Source organism: Corythoichthys intestinalis, chromosome 15 (assembly GCF_030265065.1).
Source record: "Corythoichthys intestinalis isolate RoL2023-P3 chromosome 15, ASM3026506v1, whole genome shotgun sequence".
NCBI classification, from domain to species: Eukaryota; Metazoa; Chordata; class Actinopteri; order Syngnathiformes; family Syngnathidae; genus Corythoichthys; species Corythoichthys intestinalis.
The window spans coordinates 22,537,441-22,552,444 of record NC_080409.1 but is presented as its reverse complement, the minus strand read 5'-3'; the positions used below and the strand labels follow the sequence as shown (position 1 = coordinate 22,552,444).

General features: G+C 38.0%; 1 protein-coding gene across 1 annotated transcript in view; it reads left to right on the top strand.

Annotated features, from left to right (window-relative positions):
* Positions 1-11,419, top strand: part of babam2 (BRISC and BRCA1 A complex member 2) — a 113,020-nt gene extending 101,601 nt beyond the window's left edge. Inside the window, exons 9-12 of the mRNA XM_057859411.1 lie at positions 7,139-7,209; positions 7,330-7,412; positions 7,513-7,666; positions 9,306-11,419. Of these exons, the coding sequence (XP_057715394.1) occupies positions 7,139-7,209; positions 7,330-7,412; positions 7,513-7,666; positions 9,306-9,369 (372 nt within the window). The 3' untranslated portion in view covers positions 9,370-11,419. The remainder of the gene's footprint in view (positions 1-7,138; positions 7,210-7,329; positions 7,413-7,512; positions 7,667-9,305) is intronic.
* The last annotated feature ends 3,585 nt before the right edge of the window (positions 11,420-15,004 follow it).

Below are 15,004 nucleotides of genomic sequence, written 5' to 3'. Positions count from 1 at the left end.
TGTTTCTCGCATGATCGTCGACTTAAGATTATATATATATATATATATAATATATATTAGGGCTGTCAAACGATTAAAATTTTTAATCGAGTTAATTACAGCTTAAAAATTAATTAAGCGTAATTAATCGCAATTAATCGCAATTCAAACCATCTATAAAATATGCCATATTTTTCTCTAAATTATATATATATTCTGTAAAATAAATTGTTGGAATGGAAAGATAAGACACAAGATGGATATATACATTCAACATACGGTACATAAGGACTGTAGTGGGCATTTCACTCTACTGTCATTTAAATCTGTCTATGCTGTCCTCACTCCGAAGCGTCTACTTTTTCCAAAGCTAGACAGCTATTGAACGACGCCTTAATAATCAGACTTCTTCCTTTTTCATCTGATTTATTAATAAAATGGCCTCAAACCATTGTCCTCTTTAGACCGTCGTAAAACTACAAAAAAAAGTACACAAGCATTGCATTAGCAACAACGTTAGCTTAGCTCGCTATACAGGTTCACTAAACATAAACAAAAAGCGTCTCATACAATAAATGTAATATTTCGCTTACTAACATAATATGTACATTCTTTACAACAACCATACTTACGGACAAATCTTGTCCAAGGATCATATAAGCACAACATTAAAACGTAGGCGTCAGCCCGAGACGTCGTGCAGCCATATTGAACTGGCAAGAAAACAATAAACCATGTCGCAAAGCGACCACAAGAGTTCGCTGTTAGACAGCACAAAAAGCCTTGCTGTAAAACTTACCAAAAGGCAGAATACTGTCTGAGCGGGACATGTGCGTTAATTGCGTCAAATATTTTAATGTGATTAATTTAAAAAATTAATTACCGCGCGTTAACGCGATAATTTTGACAGCCCTAATATATATATATATATATAAACAAAATACCCCAAAATTAACAGGAAGTAGCTGAAAATCCACAGGTATGTGACCCTAAATGGCCCAAAATTACCTCATGGCCTGGCATTGGCTGCTACTGACGGCCATAGACGTTAAATCCGTTTGAACTGGGAGGGATGGCAGCGAATGAACATTTGTTTATTCGCTGCCATCCCTCCCACTTCAAACGAATTGAACGTTTACTAGTGATAAACTCATTTCACTTCACAGCAGAAGCTTGTTTTTCTGTTTATTAGTTGTTTTTAGAATATCCTAGAATGATTTCCTGACCAATGTATCGATAACCGTTGTATCGCCATATCGTCAGATCATCGTTATCGTGAGCTTTGTATCGCAAACCGTATCGTATCGTGAGGTAGGTACCAAGAGGTTCACACTCCAAGTACAAACATTGTACAGTAAATGGTTATGTATTCAATGTGGTCATGGGTTCAGGCAAATAAGAATACCTGCAGAACAGATCACCTGTGTGTTGCATCATTCAAAGCTGGAGACTGCCACAAGAACAAATTACATCGAGGTGGAAGTGTATTTTTTGTATTTTTTATTTTTTTTAGTATGGGTTTGAAAGTTAGTCATCGTCACTTCCCTGGAGGCACCCCAACATAGATGAAGTCAAGATAAAAAGTTGTTACACCCCTGTCTGGCAGGTTTTTGTGTTTTAAAATAATGACTTTACCATTTATGTCACCTGTAAGCCATATAACCGAATTGAAACACTCTTTGACAAAAATGTTACAAAACTGCCTGATTGCGAGGACATCTGTGCACAACCCTCTTTAGATCACCACGCAGCTGTTCGATCTGATTCAGGTCAGGGCTCATTAAATGATTTTAAAACAAATACCTGTAGTAAGAGTGCTGATTTGACAAAGTCTGTTCACTCAGACCTTCACTGAGGTCGGGTGTAAATTTAGATTATCTGATGTTATTATGATGAGGATTAGAGGGAGAAAAAAACTTTCTCACCAATGAAAACTCTATCGAGTGCAAGCAGGTAGTAGTCTACCACTAAAAGCCCCATAAAACAGCACCTTCTTGTATATATTTCCCTGACTATTGTTATTTTATTTTGATTTTTTTGCTCTTGGAGAACCGATTATTGCTAGTTGAAACCTTTTACGCACACCTCCTTACTACCTCTGGAAATAATTATAAGCGTAGTTTGCTCGCTAACGTGTTGAGCTCTGTCGTAAATACCAGATAACTCAAATTTGCCTCTGTTGGCACTTAATACTCAGTAGTAGTATGGCCCGGGATTGCTGGGCATTCAACGACACATAAGAAACCTTGAAAATGGACAGCTGAAATTTAAAAATGATTTTAACCGGAGGATACAAAAAAAAAAAAAAAAAAAGTAAATAGGTGGAAAAATAAGGTTTACTATTGAGATTATAATTGATCATTTTAGTGTTGTTTCTGGGGTTGTTCCGGTCATGGTTTTTTGCTCCCGATCCGATCCCGATTGTTTTAGTTTGAGTATCTGCCGATCCCGATATTTCCCGAGCCGATTGCTTTTTTTTTTTTTTTTTTGCTCCCGATTCAATTCCAATCATTCCCGATAATTTTTCCCGATCATATACATTTTGGCAATGCATTAAGAAAAAAATGAATAAAACTCGGACGAATATATACATTCAACATACAGTACATAAGTACTGTATTTGTTTATTATGACAATAAATCCTCAAGATGGCATTTACATTATTAACATTCTTTCTGTGAGAGGGATCCACGGCTAGAAAGACTTGTAATTCTTAAAGGATAAATGTGACTTTGTATATTGTGACTAAATATAGCCATCTAGTGTATTTGTTGAGCTTTCAGTAAATGATACTGTAGCCATTTAACTGTTCTGCCCAAATGCATGATGGAAAGTGCAACCAACACTGTGCAAAGTGGCACCAACTGATATATCTTCTCTGCGTTGGGAAATAACATAGGGTGTTAAGAAAAAGATCAACTACTACCTTTCTTCCTCACATTGCTTCCCACGATATTTCTAATTGTTGAGAGAGGGATTGTAAGGCTTTAGCCAATTAAGAAAAGGCTGTAAAGGCTGCCAAAATTCTCTCTACTCATTTTACGCTGCCTTTTAGCTCTATATATATAGGTAAAACGGCGCAATTATAGATTGAAGGCGACATTGCGTGAGTGGGACGTGCAGCGCATGCGTTGAATGCGTTAAATACGTTCACGTGATTAATTTTTAAAAAATTAATTACCGCCGTTAACGCGATAAATTTGATAACCCTACTTTAAGCCAAAACTAAAGACTCTGGATGATTGTAAGACATTTTGTCTGTAACGTTAATACAATTAGAAAACGATTTAATTAAAAAATATATATATTTAAAAAAGGCATGCCCGATATTTATTTGCCGATTCCGATACTTTGAAAATGACATGACCGGACCCGATCGATCGGGACGCCGATTGATCGTGACATCTTTAGTTGTTTCCAGGTTTAAGATTGTATATCTTATATCATCAACTACTTAAAGTATTTGTCTAAGTAATTGTTTTACATAAATGGTAAATATAATTTTAAAAAAATCAACAAATAGTTCAGGGGGGTTTTGTTATTTCCTGAAAAGTCTGGGGGGAAAAAATGACTTAACCAGGCGATTTTTTTTTAAAGATTTCAATATACAATATATTATGTTGTTTTATTTATCCGGAGTGTCATGGGGGTGTTTCTCCCAGTCACAGCATTGTTGACATTCTGGACAGGTTCACACTAAATGCCTCTCAAGTTGTATTTTTCTTGTATTTGCCCAGTGGTGAAAATTAACGCTAAACCCCAATTTTTTTTTTTTCGCAGTGTCATTGATTATGATAGATATCTAATCAAGTGGCTCTTAAAAATTAACTTATTGCTCTGAGTTTATCACTAATAGATGTCCAATCCATTTGAACTGGGAAGGTGGCAGCGAATGCCCTCCTACTTCAAATGGATCGAATGTCAAGCGCCGTCAATGGCAGCCAGTGAGTAAACAAGGAAAAGGCGCCTGCAATATTCTCTATTATCTAGTTTATCATTAGTACACGTGCATTCTTCTGGGTGTTCCAAAATGTTTAACCCCATTTCTTAGGCCAATAATTTTGACAATTTTTGTTGGAATGACCTCAAATTTTCACAGCTTGTATACAAACGTTTCAACTTTTTGTGTGCAACGTTCGGCATGTCTATATTTTCAGGTAAGAAATGCCGTTCACTTCAAAAGAAAATGCATTTTGCGTGTTAGAGTATGCTCGGACTCAGTCACCGAAGACAGTGCCTTCTTCACAAATTTTGCAAAGAAGGCACCAACTAAACAACAAAACAGAGAATTACAGCTGCACTGGAAACTGTTACCGAAGACATGCTACAGCGAGTTTGGCACGAGCTTGAATACCGACTCGACGTGTGCAGAGTCACAGGCGGCGCTCAATTGAACATTTATGAAAATCTGTCATAGAGCCAACAAATATTTGTACTTTTCTCTGTAAATTTAACCAATAAGACTTATGACCTTCAACATAAAGTGTATTTAATTTCATTAAGATCCATCGAGTAATTTCCGAGATATGGGCATTCAGAATGGGGTCAACCATTTTGGAACACCCTGTATTTAAAGTGGGAGGGTTGGCAGCAAAAATGAATGTTCATTGGCACCCATCCTCCCAGTCTAGCAGTCTAGCTGACTGGCGTGGTCAGTGGCCACCAATGAGTTAACAAGGAAAATACAAAAGTATTCTGCATTCCTATGAAGAGTACCGTATTTTTCGGACTACAAGTCACACCATGAAGAGGGACAAAAAAACATAAGTCGCACTGAAGTATAAGTCGCATTTTTGGGGGAAATTTACTCGATAAAATCCATCACATAGAACAGATATGTTATCTTGAAAGGCAATTTAAAATAAAAATACAATAGAGAACAACATGCTGAATAAGTATACAGTATGATAATGTTACATGATGCATGAACAACGAAATGCAAACGTGGCCGTTATGTTAACGTAACATAGCTATTAAGAGTTATTCAGATAACTATAGCATAAAGGACATGCTAACAAGTTTACCAAAGCATCAGTGTCACTCCAAAACACCACAATAACATGTGAAATGATATAATAATGTGTAAATAATTTCACATATAAGTCGCTTCATAGTATAAGTCGCATCCCCAGCCAAACTATGAAAAAAAACTGCGAATAATAGTCTGAAAAATACGGTAGTGCAAAATAAAATCTACCCCATGACAACAAATTTGTGCAAAAACAAATAACTGACTATCAACATTTTTCCAATAAATATCATATCCGGGTACAACAGTTCAGTGTTGATACTTTTCAATATACCGTATTGGCCCGAATATAAGACGGTGTTTTTTGCATTGAAATAAGACTGAAAAAGAGGGGGTCGTCTTATATTAGCGGTCTGGACATTATACCCATTCACGACGCTAGATGGCGCCAGATATCATTGAGGCGATGTTCTGTCATGACAGATCTCGGCTACTCTCAAGTTTAACCAGTTTGCATTATTTTATTGCAATCTTTTTCTTTATTCAGATTTGTTTGAAGACTACAGTTACAATTAGACTTCACTTTGATGGTTAATGCAGTTATTGCAATTGTGTTGTTTTATCACAATAGATTGGTTTATTTACATTTAGAAAAACCAGAAGCCATTCATTTACGAATATGATTGCACTTCAGTTTACATATTTAAATGTTCAGATATTAAGATTTGTGAGGCAAAATAACATGCCTTTTCTCTCAAATATATTGTTATTATCATTTGTTTCAGATGTACTGTAATTTATTTTCTGTATAAAAATTAATTCGGTGTTCAAAAAGTCTTTTTTAAAAGTTGAGTCTTGAAAAAGAGGGGGTCTTCTTATAATCAGGGCCGTCTTATATTCGGGCCAATACGGTATTTATAATCTTATAAGAAAATTCCTTAAACATGGTGAATTGCATGTTACTGTTTAATTTGGTGTTCAGTGTTCAACATGTTTTGATATGAGGATTTAGGAAGAAATCATGTCATGTTAAAGTCAAATAAGACTGAGTTAATTGAAGCCTTTTATTCCGTAGTAGGGCTGCAGCTAATATTTTAGTAATTGAATATTCTACTGAAAATTCCATCGATTAATCGAGTAATCGGATAAAACATTTTTTTTTTGTTTACGTAAAAAGCAATTGTAAATATACATGAGAAAACAAGACAATTCACCTAATATTGAACCATCTTTAGACAATCAATGTCTTTATTGTAGATGTGTAGACAGTTTTATTATGTTTTTATTTTACACCCTCATCACTCTACAGCGCTGTTTTTACAGATTAAATAAAGCCTGTATGAACGACACGTTAGCCACGCATCGACAGTATAGTCATAATTAATAGAAACCTAGCCCTCCGCAAGGCTAACGTTACGTTAGCAAGGTACAGTAACAGTTAATCTTATTTATTAGTGCTACGTAACGTAATTCTACCTTGTCTCGAGTATCGCTCCTTCGCTGTCGAAGTAAACCTTCAGTGGATCAAGGGCTAGGCGGGTGGGTTGTGCGGTGGCGCCCAGCCCGGGTTTCAGGGGCGATGATCGGTCGCGGGGTCCAGACGGGGGTGCGGAAGCGTCTGCGGGGCTGCGTGTAGCCGGGGGCCGGGCGGGGGTAATGTCATGCAAGCGCTGTCTTAATGTGAATACATGAAACAGTGTTCACCTTGGTCTCCGCTTGAAATGCTCCCAGACATTTGACATTTTCTGCTTTTTCTTGGTGCCTTTCGCTTCGCTTTCGTTGGCTTTTTCGTCGTTACCTTTATATTCATGCGTGGTTGAAATCAAATATATCGGCTGCTTCTCCCTTCTTCCTCTACGCACGTGACGTCAGCGCATTGTCCCGCATTAAAAGTAGTCCAGGCAAAACGTCATCCTTAGAGATGGCAAAATTAAACGATTCCTCGAGGCGGAGAAAGTGCTTCAATCAATTTTTAAAATCGAGTTGCTCAAATTATTCGAGTAATCGTTTCAGCTCTATTCTGTTGGTGAAAATGTTTTCATGAATGTATGTCTATAGTTGTACTGTGAATGCGGTCGCTTTTACCTGTTGGTTTCAAATTACACATTTTAGACAAATGAGATATCATTCATTCTCCTCTGTTGTTGCCATTTTGCTTTTCAAGTAATGCCCCTGTTTTGTTGTGTAAAGGTGCAGTATGTCATCCAAGGCTACCACAAAAGGCGGGAGTACATTGCCGCATTCCTCAGCCACTTTGGAATGTGAGTGAACAAGAGAGGATCACGTCCTCTACTCAAGGCTTCAGCGGCCAGTCATTTGTCTCTGCCTCTAATCTTTTACTAGACTTCATGGTGTATATATAATCAGTGTGTGTGTTGCAGGGGAGTGGTGGAGTATGATGCCGAGGGATTTACAAAGCTTACTCTTCTACTCATGTGGAAAGACTTTTGCTTCCTAGTACACGGTAGGAGTAGTACAAAAAAAACATAGCAGCCAACTGTGACACTATTACCTCCACAACATGTTTTTCTCAGTACCTTCCCTGCACCTTTTGTCCTTCCTAGTGGATCTCCCACTGTACTTCCCAAGAGACCAGCCCACCCTCACGTTCCAGTCCGTGTACCACTTCACCAGCAGTGGGCAGCTTTATTCTCAAGTGCAGAAGTCATATCCTTACAGCCCACGCTGGGATGGCAATGAAATGGCCAAGAGAGCAAAGTAAGAGCAAATGTGATGAATTCCGATGAGGAGGGGAATTTACACTATATCTGACACTTTATGTAGTGTACTTGAAGAGCAGTCAAAGTTCTTTGCATGCATGGTTATTATAGTTCTACAGTTAGGTTCTTTACTGTTCATAGAGTTTCATCGTCAGTGCTCTTCAGCTTGAAATTATTATTCAGATTAATTCAATAACATTTTAAGAACAAGAATATTCCCCAGTGCTTATATGAATGTTTCCTGGCTGGTACTGTGCTCTACTTTGCCTGTTGTTGAGGACCATGACCAAGGGCGTAGGTTTGGTCTGAACATTGGTAGGGACGATATAACAGCATAACCTGCATGTAAACTTTTTGCTTAGAAAGGGACATTATTAAACCCAAACAGTTTGGGTGAACGGGGGTCAGGGCAACATTTCTCATGAATATGAACCTAATTAATTGATAGGCCGAATGATCAATGCAAAAATAAATCTGTTTTGACTTATATTAACTTTCATGTGTATTGGTTCAGGTGATACACAGTTTGATTCAAACCTTTGTTTTCGAAAACTACTAAAAAAACATTCTTGAAAACTTCCAGAATAAATTTCTGGATTTTATTAGCAAATTCAACATACACAATAAATAAAACCTCTTAACTGTCCAGGAATGCAAAAAAATAAACATATGTCTTTAGACCACTCAACATTGTCTGTCTAAATGGATAAATATAACTGAAAAAAACTCATAACGTTAACAGTAGAAAACACATACAGGACATTTCTCTTTAAGCAGCTTCCCACTCGAGTTTTGCAGGTTAGCATGTTTACACAGTTTAATGTTATGCTAACTCTGATGCAGGTCGGACTTTCGGTAGCAAAATTAGTGATGTGTTTCCCATGTCCACAACACTGAAGTCTTTTACATCCCTTACAGTAGCCGCTGCTGGCTGAAAAAAAAAAACTTCTAATACCCCTCCTCTTCAAAGGGGTCGAAGGAAGCGGCATGTTGTCGACATGTTGTATTTTCGTCGGGGCTGTTTGGGTGTGCATGTGTATGTATGTATGTGTGTGTGTGGGGGGGCATGTCATCAGCCAATCAAATGTGCATATGAGGTTAAATAGTATAATAACGGTCCAGCATTCAGCAAGTGAAAAGGGGTAAATGTAAGTCTGAAAATAATGTAAATATATCACTTAATAATAGTAGGGTCAAATCAATCCTTAAAACATAAAAAAAGACTATCTAAATTACCTTAATAACTGAACTCATTATACAATACAAATAAGGTTGCCTGAAAGTTAATGGAGACAATTTGAGGATCCTGAAAAGTTGGAAGTGTTATGTCCCTACCGTCCCTATGCAAACCTACGCCCTTGACCATGACATTTTAAATGGTATCCCTCACTCTAAAAACTCAACTTGAACATTCATAGGGATGAACAATGTCCGCTGTACCACCTTAGTAATCAACCTTAGTGAGGTGCAATTGTATAATATGTTGTATTTTTATATGTGTATTTATGTAAAGGACACGTATAAAGTGTTCAATTCATGTTTAAAATAATAATACTTCCACAAAGAGGGCCGTTTCCTTTCACCTTGCAAGTTTGATATGCTGTGATATTTCATCTCTTTTTCCCTCTCTACACCAGGGCTTACTTCAAGACCTTCATCCCGCAGTTCCAAGAAGGAGCCTTTGCCAATGGCAAACTGTAATTCCCTGGGGCTCGATTGACATGCCTGTGGTCCTGCGAATGTGTTGCTACACGCCATTGCGTACCTGTGTGCACGCATGCACTGCCACAAAGAAGGGGCAGAAAGTCAGCAGCATATTCCACAAAGTTGCTCTAGTACAATTTACAAAAACTGTACTTTAATTGTAACTTACTGTATTGTATTTGAATATTGTAATTTCTCATTGAACTGATATGTTATTTTCAGCACATCCACTATGTGAAAACAAAACTTTTTTCTACTCACTTGAGAGAGTTACTAAATTCTAATGCGAAAACTGAACAGACGATGTAGCCATTTTTTATGTTAGCAGTACAGCTTGAATGAAATACGCAAGCTGTAAATTTTCTCTCCTTTTTGTCTGGCACTGTCCATATTGTCAAGATGAGATGACACCCTAGCACTGAGGGATCCTGCTGAACAGGTTCTAGCTGGTCGTGATACACTTTTTTTTTTGTTGCTGTTATTTGCTGGTTTTTTTTTTTTTTTTTAAATACGAATTCTGATGATATAGTTGTCTATAAACTCTCTTCTCTTTTGCTCACAATAACCATCAGTTGTTTTTCATGTTGTTATGATCTCTAGCATTAATGATGGAGGGTGATGTGATAGAGAAAATTCTGTTCAGTCTCAGATCAGATAGAGTGGTACCTCGACATATGATCGCTTCGAACACACGATCTTTTCGACATGCGACGTAAAATTTGACTCGCCATTTGTTTCTACATCTGACGACATGCTGTAAATACGACGATCCATGACAGCGCCGCAGTTTCTTTGTTTTCCCGCAAGACGGACGCATGGCAGATTTTCTTGTGAGAGGAATCAACGTGGGTTTCAACAATGTTAGTGCAGGTGGTGAAAAAAAGGTGATGCTTACCGATACCATTGACATGAAGATAGATGTGACAGGAAAATATGAGCGTGGGGTGCATCGCCAACATCATCAGGTTTCTAATCATTTATTCCATCAACTTGTGCCAAGTGTCCCCCGCAGCAAGTAAATAAAGTGAAAGTGGAACTAAAAAGGCACACTATCAAGTCAGCCATGCGATGTGTTCAGGTACACCAAGCAAACACATTCGCCACATTAGAACCCGGTTTGTTACATTATTACAGGTATTATTATTATTGCTATTATTATTATTCCGATTTTTATTCATAATGAATTTGTTTTGCTCTTTGTAATTGATATTTGCAATAGTAACATCAATATTTATTGAGAATTTAGTGTAGGTTTTCGGGCTGTGGAACGAATTAATGGAATTATAATGTATTCTTATGGGAAAATCTTGCTCCACATACGACCATTTCGAAGTCCTGGAACAAATTAACTTCGTATGAAGAGGTACCACTGTATTTGATGGGCTTGCCTATGCCTTTATGCACACAATGGGAAGGATAAAGGCCTACCAAAAACTGTCTCCAAAAAGTTAGAACCATGAAATTGTTGAAAATCAAATCTCATTGACATCTCGACAATACCAGTAGTTACTGCACAATGTGCTTCTGTCTCATTTAAGAGGTAAGTTACACTAGATCAGGGGTAGGGAACCTATGTCTTGCAAGCCATTTCTGGCTTTTTTGATAGTGCATCTGGCTCTCCTCCAACCCGTAATTTCAAATGTGGAACCAGCCGGCTCATTTGACATGAACGTGCTGTGATTAGCTGATGGTCCATTCACACATTTTTCTTGGACCTTCAAACGTACGTCACAATATTATGTTTCAATTCACTGCCCATTAGTGGTCCTCGCGTCACGAATTGCACAGAGCTGGACGTAAGTACAGAGCTTGTCCTGCGCCTTAAATCTCTGCTTAGCCAGAAGCAGGGCTGGCCGCTCCCAACTCAATGCCGAGCGATCTGGAGTACATAAAAATGCGTAAATTAAACAGCCAAAGTGAACTGCGTGGTACCTCAAGTCTTAGAGGTGCGCAATCAGTTTGACTTCCATGACTTTTTCGCCTGTCAAAATTGTCGCTTTCCCTAGTTGCGGTTTTACACTACCAGGAAATAAATGCAGTGCCACACCATGTTTCTGTTATTTTCCAAGTGGTGCGTCTGCAACGATTGTAACATACAAAGTAACGATGTCAGGCTTTCGTTGTTGTTTTCTAAAGATTTATTTCAATCACAACTCGGCGACTGCTCATAAAAGCTGACCGTGTCCTCACTCTCCTGCATGATGCGTTCCACAATGATCACAAATCCGACTCGGACAAGCTGGCAACAGAATATGTAATTATATTTATATATACAGTGTATAGACACACACACACTGTATGGCTCTCGTAGAATCATATTTTAAAATATGTTGGGTTTTTGGTTCTCTTGGTCAATAAGGTTCCCGACCCCTGCACTAGATAATGTCATTGATTTATTCTTGACTGGTCTTGCTACCATAAAATTTAGGCACAAACGCTAATTGGCAACTTCAAGAAATTGTCTAGTGTACTGTTGTTACGATCATACGCAGAATTTAAGGGGGGGCCGAGGGGCCTAGGTCCTATAAAAGTTTGAAAGAAATTTTAAAAATTAATGAATGAATTGAACAAAAAACGATTTAAAATGTTTTATAATGGGTCAAAATTATTCTTCAAACAGATCATGTGACTAGCACCTTTGACGGTCATTTGCTTTGCAAAGCCAAAATCACCCAAGGACCGAAGAGACAGGATGGATATACGTAATTTTTTCAAACCTAAGCTTTCAAAAGTGACAACAACTACTGAGCAAGAACCAAGGATTGAAAATTTGGACCATGAAGCGCCAGAGAGGACCGCCAAAATGGTGAGCAGAGTTTCAATTTGCCCCACTAAAGACGCTAATTGTACAACAGAGCCACCACCAGTGTCTTGCCAATGTAGTAACCCCCGTCAAAAATTGTATCTCTTGGCCACGGGAGCGCACACACACAAGTACATTAGTTATGAATTATGTCAAACAATAAATTGAAGCCAGAAAAGAACCAGTTATATATTTTGGACATTGACATTTATTAAACTGGAGAAACTCCATACAGGACTAGAATTACAGTAATAACAGTTATGGGTCATCCTACGAGTAAAACCGTAAAACACTACCTTTTTTATGTTCAGTACGTATGTTACGTTGTACGACAGAATTTTTTTTTTAATGGATGGGCCATGTTTTAAAACCTAGGAGATAACTACATCACCAAAACATGGAAATCATGCAAATCTGTGCAACGTATTGGCTCCGCCCAGGGGATACAATTTTTGACAGGGGTAACTACATTGGCACGACACCGACGGGCGTACCATATTCATTGGATGATCTTGGCGAAAAGTATAGCTGTCCTAAGCAGCCTGAATTCCCATCAAGAATGATGGGGAAACAAAAAAATGCTCATTTTCAACTTATTATAAATATTCTTGTAAGTTAATTTTATTGCTGACACTGTGTTTCGGGGTCATCAACATGTTGTGCCCCCCCTGCCCCAAAATTCAAACTCCGCCTTTGGTTACGTTGCTAAAATTTTTAACTCAATATCGATATTACAAAAAATACCATTAAAGAAAAAAAAATTTTTTTTAATGAGCTCTTTCAGTGTCATCGACGATTATAGTTTTCCAATTATGTGGCTCTTAAAAACTCAAATTTGATAATGCCATGTGTCAGTCCTCCCAGTCAAAATGGATTGGACACCTAATGCCGTCGGTGCCAATGAAACATGAGCATTTAAAGCCAGTCCTCCCAGTTTAAGTGACTTGGACGTCGACAATTGCACGAGTCACAAGTAAGTCCCGAGTCTTACCTGTTGTGAGCAAGTCCAGTTGAGCCTTGAGGTCATGTCGAGTCGAGGCGAGTCACAAGGTTGTAAAGACGAGTCGTTTAAGGTCAAAATGTTGTCGAGTCAATTCGAGTCACAGGTTATTCAAGGCCTTCAACATTGAGGGAAACCTTACTGCAAATGTAAGTCAATGTAAAAAAAAAAAAAAAAAAACTGTATAGTCTACAGGGAACAAACCAGCATTAATGTGTTCCAAGTGGATCACTGGCAGGTGAGAAACAATCTACGATCCAAGTTTTTCGAGTCAGCTTGTCGAGTCTCGACTCATTGTCTAACAACTCGAGTTGAGTCTGGAGTTATTGCCTCACAAGTCCTGTCAATTCTCGGACCCTCCCAGCTTAAACCGGTCAAGTCCGAGGCTGTGTTTTTTTAGCTCAAGTCCGAGTTCAGTTGCGAGTCATCAAATTTGCGACTCGAGTCCAACTCAGATGTAATCGTTGTCGGTTAATAACGTGAAAATTTTTCTCTACTAGCTGAAAAATATCCCCATTGCAAGGGCGTAGATTTGCATAGGGAAGGTAGGAACATGACACTACCAACTATTCAGGAAGCTCATACTGTCCTTACCAACTTTTAAGCATCCTTACTGGCATTATGTCATGAGTTCAGTTATAGGCTATAGGTAATTTAGATTCTCTTTCCATATGTTGTATGGATAGAATTGACCCTATCATTATTAAGTGAAATTACTTTCATTATGTTAAGGCTGACATTTACCCTTTTTTCACTTGCTGAATGTGCCAGTCCATTTTTTTCCCCTCAAACACACGTTTGATTGGCTGATGACATCACCCCCCCCCCCACACACACACACACACGCACTCACAACCCAGACAGAAATGCATGATGTCGACAACATGCCACCTCCGCCACCCCCTTCGAAGATGAGGGATATTAGAATTTTATTTCAGCCAGCAGCAGCAAAAACTGTAAGTATTGTAAAAATACGTCAATGTTGTGGAGGTGGGGAACACCACTAATTTTGCTACTGAAAGTCCGACCTGCATGAGAGTTTGCATAACATGTAACTGTATGAATTTGCTAACCTGCAAAATTCGAATAGGAAGCTGCCTAGAAGTGTCCTTCAGTATGTTTTCTACTGTTAACGTTAATTGCGAGAAATGTAGTGAACCGAGGTTTAACCCCTTCTCCCCAATTTTCATTTTTGTTTTATTTATGTGGTCTTAAAGCAGCCCAAAGGAGTTTTCATTTTTTGTTGAGTTTGGTTGTGTTTGTGGACAAAAGCAGTAGTGTTTTACCTGAAGGAAGGTTCCATTTTTATTTATTTTTGGTATTCCCTATCGAAGACGTTTTTTCAGTTGTATTTAATTTCTTTATTTGGACAATGTTGAGTGGTCTTAAAACAAGTGTTTATTTTTTTTCATTCTGTTCGAATATTGCAATTTTAATTTGATAAACAAAAAAACAAAAACAAAAACAGGCATTTCTTCTGGAAGTTTTCAAAATGTTTCTTTAGTAGTTTTTGATAAAACAAAGGTTTGAATCGAACGATGTATCACTTGAACTAATACATATGAACGTTAGTATAACTCAATACAAATTTATATGCATTTTTTGCATTCATCATTTAGCCTATTAATTAATTAGGTTCATATTTGTGAGAAATGTATCCCTGATCCCCGTTCACCCAATCTGTTGTCCCGTCCCCAGCAAAAAGTGTACATGCGGGTTATGCTGTTATATCAATGTTGAGACCAAACCTACGCTCTTGCCCCATTGGATGTGTCCTCGTATTAGCCTTTCAAGCAATCAAACATACAGTGGGGCAAATAAGTATTTAG